General features: G+C 44.2%; 1 protein-coding gene across 1 annotated transcript in view; it reads left to right on the plus strand.

The window, feature by feature from the left end:
* The window catches only part of LOC149352265 (alanine--glyoxylate aminotransferase 2, mitochondrial), a 57,687-nt gene that overhangs the window by 29,910 nt on the left and 3,810 nt on the right, over positions 1–23,967 (plus strand). Inside the window, exons 10-12 of the mRNA XM_089581424.1 lie at positions 2,187–2,335; positions 8,284–8,433; positions 13,199–13,297. Coding sequence (XP_089437550.1) covers positions 2,187–2,335; positions 8,284–8,433; positions 13,199–13,297 — 398 coding nt within the window. The remainder of the gene's footprint in view (positions 1–2,186; positions 2,336–8,283; positions 8,434–13,198; positions 13,298–23,967) is intronic.

A 23,967-nucleotide genomic window follows, 5' to 3' on the forward strand; every position in this document is an offset into this window, starting at 1 on the left:
ATGAGTGCTCACATATTTCTAATGCCTGTTTTTCATTTCCCAGGGTGTGCATTTTTTTAACTCTTTCACCATTGTTGTGCCATGTACAGGCTACTGTGTCTACTTGCATAACTAACGCTCTCACATAACAAATATATCCCATAAATTTGTGAATGAAGTTAGAGAAAGTTTAACTTCTTGCTGTGTAAACTTTACTCCGCATAATAAATGCACCTCCAAAATCAGCTCCAGTTTTGCCTACGAAAAAGTGCGTTCATTATACGAGTATGTGCAGTACCGTATTTACACGTACGTAATGAGACCACGAATATAACATGACGGGGGTGTTTGAGACCGTATGAAAACGAAAAAGTAAAATATGAGTACAACAAGTGTAACATGATCTCATCTTGCTTAAACCAACTGCAGCTGTGGAAATACGAAGACGGCTCGCAGAAATATGGAAACAATGAGTACGCCGATATTTTTAAGAGGCAACACTTATAAATTTGTGCGACTTCATCGAGCACAGCAAAGCCTCCTAACGCACGCAGTCACATGTGCAGCAGCATTTGCCGTCACTGCCTCACACTACTGCTTCGTGTTTTATGGTGTACAGTCCTGTGCCTGTTTGCCCATTTTTGTTTTCTCTACTCCACTCAACTCTTTCATTGCCTTCTCTTTCTCAACGGCCTGTACTGCCTTCTTTTCACATCCATAGCCACCCTCTCCTTTACCCGTACGCACCACATGGCCCCAAAGCCATCAAAACACTGCCTTCTCCAAGCAGCTATGTCTGGTGGTGACGTTTGCTGTAGCTACCTTAAGTAGCACCGAGAAAAAAAATATCGCAAGATATTCGTACCTTGGTTCCAAATGTGACGCGAGGTGCATTCTGAAGCCAGTGAAATAATGAAAAAAATGCGTTATATTCGTGTAAATACGGTATTTTACCAAAGCCTGCTGTCAATGTTTATAAATAATCTGGCTTTGGGACCCTTATTTGAATATCATTATATATGTACTTATCCCTTTTGCAGCCAATAAACACTTATTAGATCATTTGAAAAGGATATTTTCAGCACCGTAATATCAAATGTTGGGGCAAATTTCATGAAACAGCTAAGAAATTTAAACTAGTACCAACCTGGTTAACTAAAATCTGATAGTTAACATATCAACTAGCAAGACAGTCAGGCAGCTCATTTCACTGATTAGAGATTATTATCTAGCCATAATAGTCTTATCACTTTTTAGGTTTTCTTGTTGCCACACTGCTGCAACCAATTCTGGCACTACTGGTGCATCAAACTGAAACCAGCACAATAGAGCATATGTGCTGTAACACCCACCAACATACATCACTCATGCTCTCATTCATGTCGCCCAAGTGAAGGCTGAATGAGAATGTGCCACCTGTGGTCATGATGGTATCCAACATATTGCATACCACATGGGTGGTTTTGCGTTTCGTCTCCGTCAAAATGCAGCCATTGTGGCTGGAATTCAATCCCTTAACCTTTGGCTCAGCAGCCAAATGCAATAGCCACTATACCACTGTAGCTGATTGCAGTATATCTGCTTGGCCTCATTTTACTCACGTGCACCTGAAGGGCCTTATAATTTGGGTATAAATTTAATAATTGTTAACGTAATGTGCAGATGTACAGTGAGTCAGTGAGTAAAAGAGCAGTGAAAGGCTTGGATTTTTATATCTGTACATGTAGGCAAAATTGTTTGAGCGTGCATCTGCTAGCGTGCTTTTAAAGTAATGACTCAAGCTGCGTTTTCAGTCTATGTTTTGATTTGTTTCTATATTTGAATAGCTTGTCCTTGCTTGCTGCTGTAACAGTTTTCACTTACCTGTCTACTGAAACTGAAAACCCTTGAATTACTTGACTTTGGGATCTCGGTTTCTATGTACCTGGCTCCCTTCCCTGGGTCACACAGGTTTAGGCGTGTTGTAGAAAATCAAAATTTTCCTTTGCTTGATGTGCATTTGTACTGAACGTATGCAGCACACAGTTGTATTTATCATTGTGGGTACAGGCTTACTTAAAATATTATCTAAGGTGAGCAAATGGATTAATAGATATGAAAAGTTACATACCATTTGTAGAAACTGATTGCATTATGTTACTCCTAATGATGTTTGCTGCTTGCACATGTTGCAACTCTGTGTTTTTGTTTTTTCGTGATCATTTCAGTGACCATGGCAAAGGGCATTGGTAATGGCTTTCCACTAGCTGCAGTGATCACAACACCAGAAATTGCGAAAGCCCTGGATGCAGCTAGCTTTTTCAACACATTTGGTGGCAACCCTGTGGCTACTGCCGTTGGTTCAGCTGTTATTGATGTCAGTCACCTCAGTGGCTCTTTGTTTTCAACGCATCTGCTTGGGCTTAGTGTTCGCTGCGCTTTTTCAGGCCTTTACTTTGGCAGCTATTGCAGTAAAAAGCTTAGCTGTGTGCTTTGTAACTGAGCATGGAGTATAAATGGTGGCAATAGGAAATGCACAATTGACATATAGTCTTCGTGTGTGTTAACACAGCATGGCAGCAACATGCCAGAGGGTTAGAGGCAGCATAAAGCACTAATTTTAACCAAAAACATGAAACGGGGTGCTTTGTGCAGGGAATAAAGCTGAGGGGAGTGGTAATTTTTGTTCAATTATAGCGTTTCAGTTATGGCACGGCATACCATGTAGTGTCGCCTGTTGACACTTCCTTTATCAACACTGATTCATTGTACAGCTGCTTGAATGTTCTAGATATGTCCTACCTTGTAAGACTGCCAATTTTGTGTTGCTTATTGAAACCAACCACGTTTTTGTGAGTTCAGATCGAACCCATGAAACTCGCCAAAATTGTGGTGAATTGTACAGTAGGGGCAGAAACAAGTAAAACAAGATAAGCACAGCCAACGCAAGATGCATGGTGAAGTGCTTCATTGCCCTCACCTTGTTTTCCCATCTGACTCGCTACAGTTCAGCGCTACAACTATGAAAACATACTCACTATTTTGCTTTCAAGCATAGTCATGCGACTCAGTCTATGAGAGGAATTTGGTGGCGCCTTTCACTGTAGCTGAGACGAGGAAACATGGCACTAATTATGCCAGTTGCAGTGATCAAAGTGGTGTGTCATTTACTCCAAGGATACCACTCTGTAATCTCGCACTGATATAGTATTATCGCTGAAATTGCACGAAACCTGTGCTAGACAAGGGTTATGCAACGAAAATAAAAATTACGGTAGACACTCATTAATTCAAGCTTCAAGGAACCAGAGATTTTTATCTGATAATTCAGGAGCATAAATTGCTGGGGCTAGTTGGTTCATAATGTTGTCAGGGTGGAACCAGCGGAACACAGACGCAGGACAAGAAAAAGGAGGTACACACACCACACCGCTGGACTTGCAACTGATTTATTTCCAAGAAAACCACCACATTTAAATGTTTCCCTGCGCAAGCGCACACTCTGGACGATGGGGACGACTGTATTAAGATAAAAGAAAGTTATATTCTTTATCCGTGATAAAAACCGAAGGATCGCTGATACACATCTCCTTGTTTTTCCTGATTAAAAACGCTTCAAGAATTTCACGCTCACGTCTTGTTCTCCGCCGACCGATTATGCTCGTGCGGTGAAGCAAAGGAGAACATCCTTTGCATACCTTAACATGCAAGGCTAAATTGCTTCCAGTGCCTGAATTGAACGTTGTTCGGTGCTGCCTCAGACATTCATTGATGCACCCTCCGGTTTGCCCGATGTAGGTTTTCCCACAGGACAATGGGATGCAGTACACCACCCCTACTTCACACAAAGTGAACCTCGTTTGGTGTTTGGTGTTACAGATCTCCTTTTTCTGCGGACCACCAGAAATATGGGCGCACAAACCAGACAGTTTCCAGGGGGCAGAAAAAACCGTAAGCACTTCAATCTTCTTCCTGTTCTCTTGCAATGGACTTGCAGACTTAGCCGGCAGTTTCTTCATCTTATTCCCCAGTGATTCACCCACCGCAAGCAAAACCGCCGGGGGAAACCCAGAATCCGACATCCGCGCAACTTGCTCGGCCAGACTTTGCTGCTTGACATGTGGGCAACTTTTCTTGAGAGCGTTCGAAAAACACAAATTTGCGATGCTGCTTTTCACCAGCTTCGAATGAGCCGATTCATAAGGCAAAAGCGACTTTTTAGTCCTGGGCGCGTATTTCCAACACACGTGCCCGTTGGGTAAAAAAGTCAATTCTAAATCAAGGAACCTAATGGTCTTGTCAGAAGGAATGTCTTTGTTAAAAGCCAAGTTCTTAGAGCATGCGCTAAAAACATTTAAAAGCTGGTCTGCCACAAGAGTGAGCTGGTCAGTTTCATTTAATTTTAAAATGACTAGAAAATCGTCCACATATCTGAAAACCCTAATAACACGTGTTGGCTTTTACGTTGGCTTTTACCAAAGACATTCTTTCTGACAAGACCATTAGGTTCCTTGATTTAGAATTGACTTTTTTACCCGACGGGCACGTGTGTTGGAAATATGCGCCTAGGACTAAAATGTCGCTTTTGCCATATGAATCGGCTCATTCGAAGCTGGTGAAACACAGCATCGCAAATTTGTGTTTTTCGAACGCTCTCAAGAAAAGTTGCCCACATGTCATGCAGCAAAGTCTGGCCGAGCAAGTTGCGCGGATGTCGGATTCTGGGTTTCCCCCGGCGGTTTTGCTTGCGGTGGGTGAATCACTGGGGAATAAGATGAAGAAACTGCCGGCTAAGTCTGCAAGTCCATTGCAAGAGAACAGGAAGAAGATTGAAGTGCTTCCTTACTGCCACAAGACATCGCACGGTCTGAAAAAAGTGGCACAAAAATTCAGTGCCACTACGGTTTTTTCTGCCCCCCCCCCCCCCCCCCCCCCCCCCCCCCCCGGAAACTGTCTGGTTTGTGCGCCCATATTTCTGGTGGTCCACAGAAAAAGGGGACCTGTAACACCAAACACCAGACGAGGTTCACTTCGTGTGAAGTAGGGGTGGTGTACTGCATCCCATTGTCCTGTGGGAAAACCTACATCGGGCAAACCCGAGGGTGCATCAATGAATGTCTGAGGCAGCACCGAACAACGTTCAATTCAGGCACTGGAAGCAATTTAGCCTTGCATGTTAAGGTATGCAAAGGATGTTCTCCTTTGCTTCACCGCACGAGCATAATTGGTCGGCGGAGAACAAGACGTGAGCGTGAAATTCTTGAAGCATTTTTAATCAGGAAAAACAAGGAGATGTGTGTCAGCGATCCTTCGGTTTTTATCACGGATAAAGAATATAACTTTCTTTTATCTTAATACAGTCGTTCCCATTGTCCAGAGTGTGCGCTTGCGCAGGGAAACATTTAAATGTGGTGGTTTTCTTGGAAATAAATAAGTTGCAAGTGCAGCGGTGTGGTGTGTGTACCTCCTTTTTCTTGTCCTGCGTCTGTGTTCCGCTGGTTGCACCCTGACAACTTTATCTGATAAGTTTACCCAATGAGCAGTCTCAAACTGGTTGTTTCATTGAAAAAAAATTGTCAGTGATGCGCTGTTTTCCCATTATAGTAAAACCACATTAATTGGGACCTCAAGGGACTGGAAGAAACATCCGAATTATCCAAAGGCCGAGTCATTGAATGGCTACAAAAAAAACTTAAAAAAAAAAAACCGTTTCATAGCACAGCAAATTTAATTGATAAAAAACTGGGCAGTGGTTGTCTGCTTTCGAGTGGAAACTGTGCGGCAGAGATATTTTTCACAATTACATCATGCTGTTATGCATGCCAACTGTCGGGAATATTAAAGCAGAACTACTTCAAAATATTAAGGCCTTCTGCAGCCTCCTTCACAGGTGCAATGCGGTAGTGGTAGTGATGGAGCCTTCTCACAAGTTGCAGCGCCCGAGTAACGATGGCTTCACCACTCAAATTATGAGCAACTCATGATGAGCCCGCATTTTTGGCACTCAGGAAGAACCATGTGGACAGAAGCAAGGGGACGCACATCTTTGCCTGAATGGCGAGACTCTTTCTAAACCAAGCAAAGAATAGCGACTTGCCAATCAGAGTGTGAAATGGCGCACAGCTGGGCTTGGCTCACTCACATGGAGCCGATAGCCGCTATTGCCGTGGGCTGGTAAAGTGAAGCTCAGAAAATGAAACTACACAGTGGCAGGGCACTTGTGATCGCTTGCAGTGCCAATCAGACGTCGACGGGGCCCCCTACTTCGCAGCGGGTCCGAGTTAACCGGTTGGAGGGGCCGAATTTTCAGCTCGTTCAGCACCGAAAACCTGACATATCCAACCTCGGCTGCCACTTTTCCGTGCATCGAGAGCATTGGAGCAAGCATCAAAAATATAGCTGGCCAACCAAAATTTTGAAATTTGTTTGAATTAACCAAAAGTATGAATTATCTCAGTTTGAATTATCACTAATATGCCATATAGTAAACTCTCACAGTGTTGCATATCACAGTAGGTCCCACTGTTTGTATTAGCTGATGCATGGATCCCTCGCAATGGTTCTCAGTACACATCAGTGTTTATATATCTGAACTCAAGGGAAGCCAGTAGGAAAGAGTTTGAATGCTGCATATCAGTACCATATGGGTACTGTGGGCATGCTGCTAGCAGAGAAAGCTACAGGCATTACTCCCAACTTAATTTTATGGCCGGTCATCTTATTGTTTCTTTTTTTTTTCATGCAAGAGAGATGCAGAAAAGAAAACCTATGAGAAGACTTGCACAGATATTGCTGTTATGACAATTCTCATCTTAAATCCTTGTTATTAGCACTTTTAATGTGGCTCTGCTAGCCTTGTATGCCTGTGCAGTTGGTGTCCTTAACTATTTGTGACATGTATATGTAACTACAACATGTGTTCCACAAAATCTCATTCGCTGCACCTGACGTTTTTTTTTCTTGCATCAAAGTTGCACCGAACGAAGCTTAAATGCTTGCTTCCGTCACTGCAGCCATTAAGCCATCTGTAAAGAGTAGAGCCTGTGAAGGGCTGGCCCATTGCACTGCTGCAACCATGCAACAGATGAAATGACTACTGCAGTCTGGTAATCTGGCATACTGCTGTATCATGCTAGGTCTAAAAATTCTGGCTGGTATTACCATACCAATGGCATGTATCAGAAATCAAGTGGCTGGTTCACCTGCTTTGCATTTAAAATAGAGACCAGGGTTACTTCAATTCATACTGACTATTGTGTAAGGAGTGTGTTGATAGGTGACATGGTTATTTTAAATGTTTTCAAACCAATATCTTTTGAATATATATATATATATATATATATATATATATATATTCAAGCCGTGCCAGTTGTGCATTTAGTTTCAAGTACACCTGCACTCCTTGCAAGCAGTTGTAGCAAAAAGAGTGGTAACACATAGTTTGCTTCACGGGGCTTTGTGGCAAAATTGCTCTGGTTAATTCAGTATGTATTCTCTCAGCAAAGTAGGTGTCCTCACTTCTGCTTTTCAAAAAGACTGGCTATACCTTGTTCGTTGCTAGCATGCAAGTAACTGGCTGCATTGTCGCTTCCTAGTCTCTCTCTGTCTCTGTTGCAGCATGGGTACTAAACACATTGCTCAAGTCTATTTGTGAAGCTTGCTGTAAAGGCTCCTACTAGCAGTAAATATGACCATACTTCATCTCACAAGTTGTTTGCAGCATTGTCAAAAGTGGAGCTCTCTCGTACAATCAGGGCCAAGGAAGACAACAAATAGTCCTTCAAATATTTGAGCAGTATTGGGACCATTTTTTAAACAGTTATTGCAGTAATTGAAAAGGTAGTTCATGGTAGGTGTTTTGAAAGCACAGGAAGCATCTCATTCGCTGATTAAATGAGCTGAGAAGGTCCGCATGAACACAGCACTGTGAAGGCTTGCTGTGGAGTGGTGCACCGCTATTCGTAAACATGGTGTCCAGCGAGTCAGCCGAGTTTGCTGCGCGCAGCAGCTGACACTGGTGCTTTTTCTTTCTCAGGGATAACGCCACCATTCGCGGGGTGAGAGGTGTGGAGGAATGCGTTTTGACTGGCTCAGAACGCCGCTGCCTGCACACCCCTGCAAACAACTTGGGAGATGGAGTATAGATGCTGCATAGTGGCTTGAAGCTGTTGTGCTATCGCATTTATGCCTGTTCTTTGTTTTTGTGCTGCATTTTCATATTCTGTTTCTCTGTGATGACTAGAGTGAAGAGCAACTTTTATTCAGTATGCCTACGAAGCAGTGCAGTTGTTGATAACGCTGTTTTGTTTTGTACTGAATGCACAGGTCTTGGATGATGAAGGCTGCATGGAAAATGCTCGTGTGATGGGAAGCCGGCTGTTGCAAGCACTGGAATCACTAAGAAAAGAGTTCCCTGTGATCGGTGATGTCAGAGGCAAAGGACTCATGCTGGGTGTGGAGCTTGTGGAAAATAAGGTTAGTGTAGGTCACATCACAGAATGTGTCGTGTCTTGGTCATGGCTACGTAGTTGGCGATACAGAATTCCTGCTTGGTGATTAGTTTTATAGCTTCATTGATCCTTGTGGTGGACTTATTGCATTTGTAAATGTTAATGGTGTAAAGATCTCTTTAAAGTGTGGCAAACAGTAAATAGTAAACAGCAATGCTATGCAGTAGAGTGGAATATGGTGGACACTTCAATTGAAAGAGAAAATAAAGTCACATGTTAAAGTTCATTTATAACCATTAATTAGCTTTGTACCAAGAACTTACTGCAGTTATTAATAAATGTTGAAAACAAAGCGAAAGCATAGTGTTGATTTCAATTTTATGAATTCACTGTTAGCTGAAAATTACCATATTTTATAGCTCTTTATCAGAGGCTTCTGATGTTTCTTTTTTTTTTTTGCTTGCGCATATAGTATGTTCAGAATTGAAAATAAGATTACTGAGACCAGTGGTTCTCACATGGTGGTCTGTGCACTCTGAGGTTTTTGAAGCTCCTGTGTTTTGAAGTAGCCCCCTGCTCTTTTTTTAAGCTGATAAATCTGCGTGTGCTCATTCAAGAACATATATGAATTTAATTGCAGCTATTCAGGGACTTTTATATATTTCTAAAGCATTGCTTAAAAAAAGTCCAGTATTGCATTGCAGCTACCCAACGTTTGGTGAATTAGTGAGATGAAGTGATGCAGTATTCCTTTTATTTCCATTTTGTGTATTATACTCATAAACCAAGCCCAATTCATGGCCACAATGAGTTGTATGACCTACCATTTTTTGTTATCAATAAAGACTGTTCCGAAGTTAAACGCGCGTAGTAGAATGCACCTCACAGCTAAACAGGTGAATTGTTCGAGCTCAAATTTCGCATAAAAATCGCATTTAATGATCAGCAGAATTGTTTTATACCTTCTATGGGGTAATTGCCTGAATCAATAAGAAAAAAATTCGCTGTGGCTTAGCTTGGTTAAGCCCGGTAATTGCGAAAGCAATATCCGTACCTACGCCGTGGTTCAGCTGGTAGTGTAGCTGGTGGTGGTGCTTGTGGTTAGACTTGTCGTGATGCATCGGTTATACAATACAATTCAATGTAATCTAATCTAATCTAATGTAAACTAATGTCATCTAATCTAATGTAATCTAATCTAATCCAATCTAATCTAAGGCCGGCGGTGGTGGCACCACCACTACTCACAGACGGCACGAGATGGTCGCCCAGCTCTTCGGCGTGACGTCACACAGAGGTCATGCGAAAGGTCATTTCATGTGCACCGCCGTCTCACGGCAAAGGCTTGAAAGTGCAGGTAGTAAAGCTTTCGCTTTAAAAGCTGGATATTTGCATCGTGTGTGGTGATGGTGAAATGAAACAGGCAACTGTCTCAGCAATTCCTCCGGTGATGTCATCTCGTTGGTCGATCGTGGAGATTTGGCAAAGGAGGGCTTCTTTTTGCGGGGGGTTTGAAGACTCTTCAGCAACTGCTTTATCAATGATCACAAAAAGTGTAGTTTGGCCAAAACTTCACTAAGTTTGTAGTTTGACAGCATCTTCAAACCTCCCTCAAAACACTCCCCTGCCTCCTTTGCCGAATCTCTACGGCCGAAAAACGAGATGGCGCCACCGGTGCAATTGCTGAGAAAGCGGCCTTTTTTGTTTTGTTGTTGCCACAGACAATGCGAATATCCAACTTTTTCTTATTGATTTAGGCTAGTACCCCAAACAAATCTGGTATAAAACAATTCTGCTGACCAAATGCAATTTCTGTGTGAAATTTGAGTTCAAACAATTCACCGGTTTAGCTGTGAGAAGCATTCTACGGTTGCAGAACACGCTGTAGTTCCACTTCTGCTGCCCCCCCCCCTCTCCTCCTTTCCACTATCACCTTCCTTGATGCACAAAGGGTCCGAACTTATAAAGTATTGCAGTGCTTAGAAAGGCATGCCATTCCATTCTACACAAGAACAACTTTCTGTGGCTATGCAATAAAAGATATATAGTACAGAGGGCAAAACACATGTCTAGAACAATCAAACTGTGTGTTCCACCCCTCCCAAAGCCGCTGCGACCAAGAAGGAAAAAAATGACGATGAAATTCTATGAGTTTAACTGCACATGTTTACATCCAGACCATTTTTAACCAAATTTTAACCAAATTTTATCGCTAGTTATCGCGTGTTAAGCCTGAAACACGCTCAGAACGTGTTCTAGACATGCGTTTTGCCCTCTGTACATGAGACGATGGCTTTCACAGATGTGCAGCTGTTCACACACATTCTCTAGCCGACCGTGCACATTGGTATGGAAGCTGCTGCCTTGTTCCTGTAGCTTCTTCTGCATAGCCACTAAAGGTTGTCCCAGAGTATGGTGGCAAAACTTGTTGCTGAGCTAGTTGGTTTTGATCTAATGAAACATAATAGTGTGTGTTCTGCACACACACTTGAATGGATAAGGAGGGATGAGAAGAGTGTTTTGTCCTGTCCTTTTCTTTTGCTATTTGCTTATGCCCGTAAAAGTCATGCTGTTATGTAAAGAACAAGCAGATTCTTTCAGGTCTGATTCGTACAGGGCTACTGTTCTCAGTTTCATACATAGCAGGCAATGCTGCCAAAGCTAGCGTGCCTGTTCACGCAGGCTAAGTCTGCTCATTGGGACAGATTTTAAGTGCTGTGGATGGCAATCTTCTGGACTTCGTTTTACCTCTTACCACATTTTCGTCCTCCAACTCATCGAGACTACGAGAAGTAAGAACTGGTCTGACTCGCGGCTGGAAGGGAAATCGCCCATACTTCGTCCACGCCTATAAAGTAGTTTGCACACAGCGAAAATTATAGCCAGAGGGTCCAAGTACAGAGTGCCTTACAGCTTCGACCGTAATTTTCACTGCTACCACTTTGTTTTATACTGCTCTTTGAATTCATCCAAGCACTCACCTAGGCTTCAAGGAGGAAGAATGATACGCAGCGGAGTAGTATGGTTTCGCAGACGCACTACTTTTGCAGCCTCTGCAGCGTTGCCTGCTATGTATGAAACTAAGTATATCTGTTTTGTAACCTTGAAATCTGGTAGTGCACATACTATATAACTATCAATGCTTAAATAATGTCAGGTTGTATGTGAATATGTTTTTCCTCACGTCATTTTGTAAAATGCTCTCTATGGTGAAATTAGACAGTACTAGCTGTGCGTCCGCAAAAGCTTTGCGCGTGCTACGGACGCACCTTGCGTGCACTGCCGCCCGTCCTCACAACAGTTTTAGTTGGGAGTACGGTGATTGGGAGTGACTAGTGTATCGCGCCAGAAGCATAACATACTGTGGCACCATCTAGATGACAGCAAGTCAAACATTCCTGAACTGTGTGTCGAAGAAACATTTTTCTCTTTTATTAATGGCAGTAATGAATGCATTTGAAGGCTTTGTTTTTGTTAATGTAAATCAATTGTATGAAATAGAAATGTAGATTCTAGTGCAAAGTTGGAGAAATACTTCGCCTGGGGTCGTTGCTATGACAAGTGTACGCCGTACATAGTTAAGCCTAGCATCAAGAAATTCTTAAATTTACCTCAAAAACGGTTAATATTTCACACCTATATTGTTACGGAGGGATGAGAATGCACCAAATAAAAGCGAATACAACCGTTTAGAGCAAGATATCGCGTCGAAAAATGCAGCAGCGACGCAGTATTCGGTCCAAAGCGGGCGGGCTGGGCGTCGCCATGTTGTGAATGTTAACCACGCAAGCCACGCAAGGCTGGTAGCGAGAGTGAGTTTTATTTTTTTCCAATTCTATTTGGCATTTTTATATACATAAATGAACGACTGCACAATAATACAGACGCGGAAATATTACAGTGCTTGTGACGCTTTTGAAATCGTGTTTTTTGGTGTATATTCTCACCAAGTCTCTGGTGTCGAGATAACACATTAGCTCGGAGATGGCTGGACAATGAGTTCTGTAAACTCATTTGATACCTAATGTCGTTTTCATCGAATGACATTATATTTTCTCGTGTGGCAGCAAAATAATGCCATTTTGAACGAACGTCATTTGATGGGAATGACATTAAATTTACCGTGTGGCAGGGGTATTAGTTTGCCTTGCCGGATTAAAAATATAGAAAAATGAAGGATCAATGTCAATGGGCCTCCAGTGTGTCAGTAATTCACTCTTCACAATATGCAGAGTTAACTGCCGTTGCATTCAGAGTAATCTGATATAAAACTTCAGTTTGGTTGGGACCGTGACAAACTTCAAATAAGGCAATTTTGTTATTACGAAGGTTTACTGTTTGTTTCTAAGAATAAATACTGCGCCATGTCATAAGGAAAGGTGTCTGTAGAAGTGTCTCCAGTTCTGAAGACAAATGCTGGAAGATAAAGTCCTTGCATATACCACGTGGTGTGCATTTCTGTTTTTGATACTGTGTTTGCTTAGTATTTTTGGCAATCACCATTTATAAGACCAACCGAGGTCTTTTCCATGATTAAATGAAAGGTGCTTTTTCTTATGTACAACGTTTTGAGCACATTGAAAGTTACTCTCATGTAATGTTCTCCCTATGGTGCACTTGGTTGAAACAGCTGTGTTCAGTAGATGGATCACATATTCAGGGGATGCATTTCAGAAATTTCTGAGAGAATTAATGTGTATGAACACTGCTCTTAATGATTAATTCTGTAGGCTTTTTTTTTTTTGGTATTTGAGTGCTAAGAGTACGAACATGCATCTTGTTTTTTACAGCAAACGAAAGTGCCTCTTGGAGCAGAAAAAGTGAATGCCATACTGGAGCAGTGTCGTGAAATGGGTGTCCTTATTGGCAAGGGTGGACAGTATGGGCACGTAAGTAGTGCACAAGGGAATGTGTCACATTGTATCTGTTGTGTGTCACATGCAGTGTCTCAGTCAATTTTAGGCAGGCTTCACTGATTGTGGAAGTTCTTCGGAACAACTGACAGTGTTTATTTTTTGTGATGGAACAAACAATTGTACAAAATTAAAAAAAAGCTTGTGCTAACCTAAGCAAGTGGCATGAATATATAAAAATGCATGTGCCTTTGTATGTATGCTGCATTTACCTGTTGATCGATACACTGATAGCCATTCAAACCACTTGAATGTTTAGAGGTATTCTTTTCGACTTTCTACACTGTGTTTCATTTCTCTAAAAGAAAGAGAAGTTCATCAGTTTTTGAATACTACAGTTGCACACGGGTTATAAGGCACATTTAGGTGCATGCAAATAGCTGCAGATTGATTCCGATCACATTTTTCAATTCAATGCAGTTTATTTACTTTGAAATGTTTTAATGTGCAATGAAATCTCATTAGGTCAACATTTTTGTATTGCACCTCCATTATAATGCAGCTGCAATGCTGAGATTGAGCCAGTGATTTCATTCTTGGTAGCTTGATGCCACAGCTACTGAGTTTACTCCCCTAATTGTTCTCCCAAATCAACCAACTTTACAGAAAGATCGTGGTGTTTCTTAATATGGCTAGCTTCTGTCTTTTACAGCGAAGCTGTTAGTGACTTACTCGCGACATGAGCAACTTTGTTGGTGTATCATGTGATGTGACCATCATGTTGCCAGTGACATTACCAGCAGTGGAACCGTCCGAGCGTGCTCAACACAGGTGTTAGTAGGTGGGTGGGTGGGTAGATGGGGGTATTGTCTGTGCCATTGTCTGCTACAGTGCGTGGTTTGCTTTCCTTCACTTATGCCGTTTGAGAGCTGCTTTTCATTTAAATCTGTCTAGGCTGCCTAGTTTGAATGACTTTATTAGTGAGCAAACATGAAGTGGACGTGGAAGAGCCCCAATGGTGAGACTAAAAATGAAACAGACTTCATACTATGTGCTCACCCTGGCATCGTAGAGGATGTGGAGGTGCTCGGAAAGGTCCATTGTAGTGACCACAGAATGGTAAGGTCTCGTATTAGGGAATGGTGAAAACTAGTGAAACGGAAGGCTATTAACGAGTTAGCGTTAAGAATGAAAGTAGAGGAATTCAGGATTTGCTGCAGATCAGATTTTCCGCTTTATCTGAAGAAGACGACTGGAATGTTGAAACAATGAGCTATAATCTCACAGCTATCGTTACGGAGGGTGCCGCAGAAGCAGGTGGTAGAATGGTTCGACAGAATACCGGCAAGCTATCTCAGGTGACTAAAGATCTGATTAAGAAACGCCAAAGAATGAGGACGTCTAACTCCACATACAGAATAGAACTATCAGAGCTATTGAAGTTAACAAATAAGCGCAAGGTAGCCAACATAAGTGTTGTGTCCCCTTATTGCTTTTGTGTGTGTGCGCCCCCGCGTCCTCCTCCTAACGACAGTTCGCATCCTCCTCCTAACGACCACTCAATCCTCCTCCTAACGACCGCTTGCCCCTCGTCGCACGCTGTCGCCGGATGCCCCCCCCCCCACGGTGCGCCCCCGCACCCTCCTCCTGTTCTGGGAAGCCACTCCCTCCCGTGGACGCTTCTCCACTCCCTCCTTTCTTCGGGCGGCCAGTTCGGCTCCTGCCTCGGTCGACGCTGGTCGCACCCTCATCGGCTTTAAATAAACGAAGTCTTAAAGTACCGTGTGCGTCTTTTGCTGCATTCAACACAGCGACCGGACACGACAGTGGCGACGAGAAAGTGGATTCGACCCGCGCTACGCAACGCTATTGACAAGCCATGGCTACGCGAGGGTTTCCCAATCAGATACCAGAGTTCAACGGCTCATCGTGGTCATCGTGGGTTGGACGCCTTCAGTTCTACTTTGAAGCTAACAACATCACAGACCCAGCCTTGAAGAGGGCCAACCTGCTCACGCTGTGCGGGGAGCAGACCTACGATACTGTCTGCGCCCTTATTCAGCCAAGCACACCAGCGGCAGTGTCTTACGACGACATCGTAAAAGCGCTGCAAAAGCACTACGACCCAAGGCCATCCGAGGTCTACAGCCGGGCTCGCTTCCAACGACGAGATCAACTGGAAGGAGAAACTGTGAGCGCCTACGTAGCCGCGCTCAAGAAGCTCGCTGCCGACTGCAATTTTGGAACGCTGTCGACAACAGCTACCGGGCAGGAGGGAGACGCAGCTTCTTCTGCTAACACCACCATGCTTCCCTTGGACGTGATGTTACGCGACAGATTTGTGTGCGGACTGAGTGACGAGTCACTGCAGCAGCGCCTGTTCGCTGAGAAGGACCTCACATTCAGCAAAGCTTACGACATCGCCGTTCGAGCGGAGAGCGCCGGTCACCAGCAGAGAGGGATTCGCCGGAACACCGAGCCGGTACACCAGACAAGCAACCAGGTGCGCAAGCCTTCTGTTGTTGTAAAATCGGTCAAAAAGGCACAACGCTGCTGGCGGTGTGACGACCAACACAACCCCCAGGGATGTCGATTCCAGTCAGCCACGTGTAATTTTTGCCACAAGCGAGGGCATATCGAAAGAGCATGCATTACGAAACGGAGACTTGCCAAGATAAAGTCACCTTCCCAGCCTAATCACAGCGTCAACGCCTCAGAGAATACGCCGCTATCTGATCTCCATGGAGCAACATCAGCAACACCATCTGTGTTGTACGACCTGAACACCATGAATCTCGGCACGCGACCGAAGATTTTTACAGAAGTAAGCGTACATCACCAGCTGATTAAGTTCGAGGTGGACTCCGGCGCAGCCTGTACTCTGATCAGTGAGGACACGTTCCGAACTTCATGGCCATCTGACGCACCCGCCCTGCAACAAGACGACACGCACCTGCGAACGTGGTCAGGACAGAATCTGCCACTATTGGGCTCTGCCAACGTGCAGGTTAACTACAACGGCCAGACCCATACGCTACCTCTGCTTGTTGTGAAGGGCACAGGATCAAGCCTTCTAGGGAGAAACTGGTTTTCTCCACTAGGCGTGATGATATGCGGCATACACCAGACGCCGAGCCAGAACATGGTTGAGCAACTGCAAGAGAAATACGAAAGAGTATTCTCGGAAGAGATTCCAGGAAACGAAGGGCCCCCGGTCACACTGGAGTTGTTGGACAACGCGCAACCCAAATTCCTGAAGGCCAGGCCGGTGCCGTTTGCTCTCCGAGATTTAGTTGAAAAAGAGTTCGACAAACTGGAGCAGCAAGGTGTCATCGAGATGACGCAGCATTCCATCAAACTCTCAGCGTACGACTACGCTCTGGTCTACCGCAATGGGAGTAAACATCAAAACGCCGATGCGCTAAGCCGTCTGCCACTAGACGCAACTGTTGACGAACCATTTCCACCAGGAGACGTTCTGATGTTCGAAGCACTGCCAGAACCTCCGCTTACAGCAGGCACAGTTGCAGCATCTACGCAGAAGTGCGCAGCTCTCCGGCTAGTTTACACAGCTGTTCAACAAGGCAACGTGCATAAACTCAAAGGGGACAACTTCGACGCTTACCGCAGGCGAGCTACAGAGTTGAGCACCCATCGCGGCTGCATCATATTTGGGTCCCGAGTTGTGATGCCGAGAGAACTACGCGCACAAGCTATGTCTCTCATCCACGCCGGACATCGGGGCATCGTTGCAATGAAAAAGTGTGCCAGAAGCTACATGTGGTGGCCTGGCATTGACAACGACATCGAAACAGTGGTGCGAGAATGCAAGCCTTGCCAGAGCAGCCGGAGCGCCCCGCCGAAAGCTCCTGTCCCAGAATGGGAAAAGCCAGACACACCATGGCACACACTGCACATTGATTTTGCAGGACCAATTGAGGGCTGCACTTTCCTTGTGGTCGTAGATGCCTACACAAAGTGGCTTGAGATAAGGCAAATGGGACAGACGACTTCGGCAGCAGTCATTGACAACCTCCGATCACTATTTGCAACGTTCGGCCTGCCGCGCAAGGTAGTGTCGGACAACGGAACACCGTTTGTGTCTGCGGAGATCCTCAAGTTTTATCGCGACAACGGGATCTCATCAGTTACATCGGCCCCCTACCACCCAGCGACAAACGGACAAGCCGAGCGCTACGTAGCCGAGCTAAAACGCGCCCTTGAAAGAGATCAGACAGGCTCGCTGCAGCGCCGCCTTGCGCGCTTTCTCTTCAAGCAGCACACGACGGTTCAGAGCACAACAGGCGAGACCCCCTCGAAAATGATGTTCGAGCGTGAAATGCGAACCCAGCTCACAGCCATCCTCCCCGAGCCAAAGGCAGAGACGTTCCGGGAAGAAAAAGCAATTCCGCGCTGCGGCACGCTTAATGAGGGGCAGCGCGTCCTCGCCCGACAGTTTCTGAAAAAGCCACGCTGGGAGGAAGCTACAATTGTCAGACGCATAGGCCTGCGCTCTTGGCTCGTCAACATACATGGCACAGTAGCACGCCGACATCTCAACCAGCTGCGTAGATTTACGACGCCGTCTGAGAGCTGTCCGCCAGCGGAGAGAACACGTGCACCATTTTCCCACATAGCCTGGCACCTCTTCCCGGAAGAGGAGACTTCGCCCAGGACAGACCCAGGAGACACAGCGAACAACAGCCAGCCTACAAGTGTTTCTCCCCCGAGCGCACAAAGCCAGCGCGCCTCCACGCGTGAGCGCCGACCCCCTGCACGATACCAGGCAACTTTCTAAGGGGGAAGGAAGTGTTGTGTCCCCTTATTGCTTTTGTGTGTGTGCGCCCCCGCGTCCTCCTCCTAACGACCACTCAATCCTCCTCCTAACGACCGCTTGCCCCTCGTCGCACGCTGTCGCCGGATGCCCCCCCCCCCACGGTGCGCCCCCGCACCCTCCTCCTGTTCTGGGAAGCCACTCCCTCCCGTGGACGCTTCTCCACTCCCTCCTTTCTTCGGGCGGCCAGTTCGGCTCCTGCCTCGGTCGACGCTGGTCGCACCCTCATCGGCTTTAAATAAACGAAGTCTTAAAGTACCGTGTGCGTCTTTCGCTGCATTCAACACAGCGACCGGACACGACAATAAGGAAGTTTAACATGGAGAAAATCGAGCATGCTCTAAAGACCGGAAGTAGCCTAAAAGCAGTAAAGAGGAAACTAGGTATAGGTAAAAACCAGACGTATGCGCTAAGAGACAAAGAGGGCAATGTCATTAGCAATATGGATAAGATAGGTCAAGTAGCCGAAGAGTTTTGCACAAATCTATACAGTAGCGAATGTAATCAGAACGTTACTGAGAGAGGCAGTCGAGCCCAGCAATTTGACATCCCGCCAGTAATGAAGGAGGAAGTAAAGAAAGCCTTAGGAGCAATGCAAAGGGGGAAAGCAGCTGGTGAGGATCAGGTAACAGCGGATTTGTTGAAGGAGGCAGGAGAGATTGTGCTAGAAAAACTTGCCACCCTATATACGCAATGCCTTGTGACCTCGAGCGTACCAGGAGCTTGGTAGAACGCTTACATTATCTTAATCATTTGAAAGGAGACATCAAGGACTTGAATAATTACAGACCGATTAGCTTATTGTCCGTTGCCTACAAGGTATTTACTAAGGTAATCGCTAATAGAGTCAGGACAACCGTGGACTTCAGCAAAATGATCAGGCAGGCTTTCGTAAAGGATACTCGACAATGGACCAGATTCACGTTATCAATCAGGTGATAGAGAAATGCGGAGAATATAACCAACCCCTATATATGTAGCCTTCATTGATTACGAGAAAGCATTTCACTCAGCGGAAACCTTGGCTGTCATGCAGGCATTGCAGAATCAGGGTGTAGAAGAGTGTTATGTGAAAATATTGGAAGATATTTATAATGGTTGCACAGTTACCATAGTTCTCTATAAAGTCAGCAGTAAAATTCCAATAAGGAAAGGTGTCAGGAAGGGGACATGATCTCGCCAATGCTAGTCACCGCCTGTTTAGAGGAAGAATTCTGGGGCCTAAACTGGGAACAGTTGGGGATAAGAGTTAATAGAGAATACCTAAGTAATTTACGATTCACTGATGACATTGCCTTGCTAAGTCGCTCAGGACATGAACTGCAAAGCATGATCAATGAGTTAGACAGGCAGAGCAGAACGGTGGGGCTAAAAATTAACATGCAGAAAACCAAAGTAATGTTCAAGAGTCTAGCAAGGGAACAGCAGTTCGTAATTGGCAGCGAGGTGCTGGAAGTAGTAAGGGTATATAGGCAATGATCGCTGATCCAGATCACGAGGAGGAGATAACTAGAAGGGAGATAACTAGAAGGATAAGAATGGGGTGGAGCGCATATGGCAGGTTCTCTCAGATCATGAATGGCAGTTTACCAATAACCCTCAAGAGAAAAGCATACAACAGCTGCATCTTACTGGTACTCTCCTATGGGGCAGAGACATGGAGGCTAACGAAGAGGGTTTAGCTTAAGTTAAAGACAACGCAGCGAGCTATGGAAAGAAAAATGATAAGTGTAACGTTAAGAGGTCGGAAGCAGGCGGAGTCGGTGAGGGAACAAATGCAGGCTAATGACATCTTAGTCGAAATTAAGAGGAACAAATGGGCATGGGCAGGGCATGTAAGGTGAGGGCAAGATAACCGGTGGTCCTTCCATGTAATGGAGTGGATTCCAAGAGAAGGCAAACATAGCAGGGGGCGGCAGAAAGTTAGCTGGGCGGATGAGATTAAGAAGTTTGCGTGGATACGGTGGCCGCAACTGGCAAAGGACAAGGTTAATTGGAGAGACATGGGAGAGTCCTTTGCTGTCCAGTGGGCATTGTCAGGTTGATAATGATGATGACGATTAGTGAGCCGATGTAGCGCATGTGGCAGCAAGTTGGACTCTACAAGAAGCTTGCGCGATTCGGAGGAGTAACACCCAGTGGATAGAGCGCCTCTTGGGGGCATATCCAGCATCACAACAAAGATTTATCATGGTGTTTTAAAAAGGTAGCTTCGAAATGACTTGGCATACTTTGTCACACTCTTCTTAAAAGTAATCGCCAACTGTTAATGAACAGCTACCTCCATGGGTGCTCTCTGAAATGGGAAAAATATTTGTGAAAGTTTTGTTTGCATGTGTTTCTTTCGGCTGCGCTCCAACCCCATACCACCAGACATATTAACTAGCTCATAAACGCATAGACAGAAGAAAAGTGACAGAACTTTTGTCTGTGTTGTTGTGGTTCTCTCTGTGTCTTTGTGCTCCTCTCTATTTCTTTATGCTCCTGTCCAGGTCTTTATGCACTAGGTACAGTCATACACACACCTGTCTAGAGTGCTTGAATGGTGCATTTGGGAGTAAACTTGTATTTAAAGTAATCTAGGCTCCAAACAAGAATCTGTCATTCATGCACGTTTCCATGGATCTTGTTCAAATCATAATGACTTTAAAGCTATATTGGACCCGCCACGGAGCAGCAATTGTCTTAAATGCACAGCAGAGTGCGCCACTCGAGCGGTCTAGACAAGTGTGTGGATGACTGCTTTGTCTGCATTCTTTGACCAGCTAGGCCAATTCAGGGCCTTGGCCATACCCTAGCCAGGGATGACTCCCTAGTGCACGTATCGCAGTGATTTAATAATACATTGTCTTTGAAATGACATTCCATGCTTTCACAACGTGTTCTAGGATGTACTCGACTTTCTTCATGTAGGGACGCCATCACAAGTGCATTGTAAAATCAGAAGACTGGTTTTAAAACTTCCGTTTATGTGTGTTTCGTTTACGCATATTACGCAAATTTCAGTTTTGTCAAAAATGTACAACCATGCAGCATGGCTCATTGTGCATCATGAGCATTCCAAATGCCATCAAGGTGTCAGAAATTTGCATCCTCACCTTTCTGGAGCTTAGGACTTCCACAATTGCTACAAGAGCTTTACTGCATGACTTACAAGCAAAGACCACGGGCTGTATATCTTTGATAAAGGCTGTGCGTCAAAATAAAATAAGGTCTTGTTTTACAGTTGCTGCTATCGCAAAAAGCCCGAGGATGCAGGCAATCGTATCAGTGCTGATGAGTGGCTCGTGCTGTACACTGTGAGAACAGTCTGCAGCATATGTGCCCTATGTTCAGATTTCTATTTGTGCAGCTCTAAGCTGTTGATGGCTTTGATACGCTTTTTTTTTTAACCCCATAAACGTTGCAGTAACAGAATTCTTTTAAAGGCCAAGGAAGTTTATGCTGTGCTTTCTGCTTCGCAGTCTGCTTTTTGTTCTGTATTAATCATCTAAAGGCTGGATTTGCTTCACAAATGCAACCTTTTCTGCATCATGCTTGGGTCACAGGAATGCCAAGTGTAGGTGGGGTTTTCTCAAAGGTGTAAGTAGTTCACTGAAGTGCCATGATAAATTGCCATGATAAATAAATATCGCTTTGGGACACACACGAGACTGCCTGCTTTGAAATTTATTTGCTTTTGCTTTTTGCTAGTGTCTTGCGCTTTTGTACAAAGGTCTTTACAAGTGTAATGTTTCATATTGCTTTTGTCATCATGTTTAGTGTTTCTGCCTACTTGACCAGATTATTAAGAGTAAATAAGATGTGATGTGACACTTGAAGACAAACACATGAGATTATGACTGAACTGTGCCTGGAATAGTGAGGCATTTCACAAGTGGCTGATAGGACTTGTGCTGAGTGATGCAAGGACATCCTGCCTTTTTTCTCCTGCATGGTATAGTCATTGCAGCCGTGCCTCAGATTCAGAAAATTAATTCAAAAACCCCATGCAACATTCAGAGCTGGTCAGTAATCTACACCCCACCATAGGTTGTTGCACTCAAGGTACTCTGGGCGAATTCGCATGCCTGACAAGCCATGATACACATGTTTGTCATCCAGACCCATTGGCAGGTGACTCACAGCTATGGAATTTGGTCAATAGTTATGGAGCCTTACTCTCACAGCACTGGAGAAACATCAAATGTTCCTTTATATTTTTTAAGCTTCCCTTTGATTAATTTGCATTCTTGCTGGATTCCTTTGGATAATATAAAGGATAGCCACTGGAAAAAATTTTGTGCTTTTAGAAGAACAATAGTGCTATTCCACAAGCTCCTGTCCTATGGACTATGTTCTCTGGTGGTGTCTTAATTGTTCCTCATACAGCTAAGAGTTATCACACACATCAGGCCAGGTAATCCTGTTGTGTAACCTTGCTTCATAGCTTGCTGTTGATATTCTGGACAGCTGATTGTCAGCTTCATACATGGTCTCCCACTGGGCAGGGGAAGTTTGGCAGTAGTCATGGTGTGTTCCTTAATAATCATTGCCACATGCAGTTAACACAGTGACTGAAATGAGTCTGACAACACTGTCAAAGAATAAAAGAAGACTTCATTTCTTAGTGCTTTGATAAATTACAAAAAAGAGTTAGGAATGGACATGTAACAGCCTTTGTTTTTTAACTTAATTATGATTATGGTTGTTATTGTGAACACAGAGGAGATAGGAAAGAGGGTAGAGAAGAGACAGACAGAAAAGGCACAGAGAAAACACAAAGGAAAAGAAGCACGAGAAAGACAATGAACATGCTAAATAAGGAACAAAAGTGACAAAGAAACACACGTGCCTGTTGCAAAAAGCATTATAAAAAAAGGAAAAGAAAGACTACAGCAATCACCGCAGGTAAATAGCCCTGTAGACAGTGTTGTGGCAGTAAAGTTCTACAGATCACGATGCTGGAAGTTCTTTTAGCGTCATGCAACAGATCAATAACTTAGAGAGAGCCTAATATGTTTTGCTGGTCCTGGGTTCAACAAATCTTGTCTGGCAAGGAAGAGGCGTGATGGCACCAGGAGGCACTTGTAATGTCACCTCCTTTAGCTGTTATTCCTTCTGTCTGCTTTAGGTATTTTTATTCTTCTTTTTGGTGGGTTTCTGTTTTCACATGACAGTATGATTGGTTGTGCCATTTAGATTTTTAGGCACTCAGAATCGGTGTTTTCAATAGAGTGATGGGTAGAGAGTATGTAATATTCTTACAAAAGCATGGCATACTGCTACGCAAATTATGGATTAACTAAAATTTGGAGACTGATGATTTCACAGCTGCCACAGGATAAGCAAGACAGATTAGTCATTCACTCTTGGCTGAAGAGCACTAAAAGCATATTTTCAGGCATGTGCATGTCATAAGCATATAGCTAAAAGAAATTCATTGAGAGGGCTGTGTCATTTGCAGTAGGCACTGGCTCTGCACATTGATAAACAAATTTATAAACTTTATAAATTTATAATTTATAACTTTTCAATGGTGAAAATTTAGGCCAAGGATGAGTACAACTCTTTAAAATTAATTGTGCCGACAAGGGTATGGAAGTGAGGGTTTCGTTGTGATATACATATGATATGGAAGCCATTAGTCGTCGAAACCAAGGAAGGCAAAAGCGTATTGTTTCTTTTTTTATGTTTATCGACATCACAAATAAAAAAAAAATTCCCTTCTCTTACTGGTGGTGGTGGTGGTGACTGGTGGCTTTCTTTACATGTCCGTTGTGTATGACTTCCATTAAGTGGTATTTAACATTCCTGCCTGGGCTGTTGTCAAGTGATGCCAGGAATATCTGCATCCTGGATTTGCTATAACAGAAATGAGCATGTGCAAAGT

Source organism: Amblyomma mixtum, chromosome 3 (genome assembly GCF_055824585.1).
Source record: "Amblyomma mixtum isolate Tamu chromosome 3, ASM5582458v1, whole genome shotgun sequence".
Taxonomy (NCBI): domain Eukaryota; kingdom Metazoa; phylum Arthropoda; class Arachnida; order Ixodida; family Ixodidae; genus Amblyomma; species Amblyomma mixtum.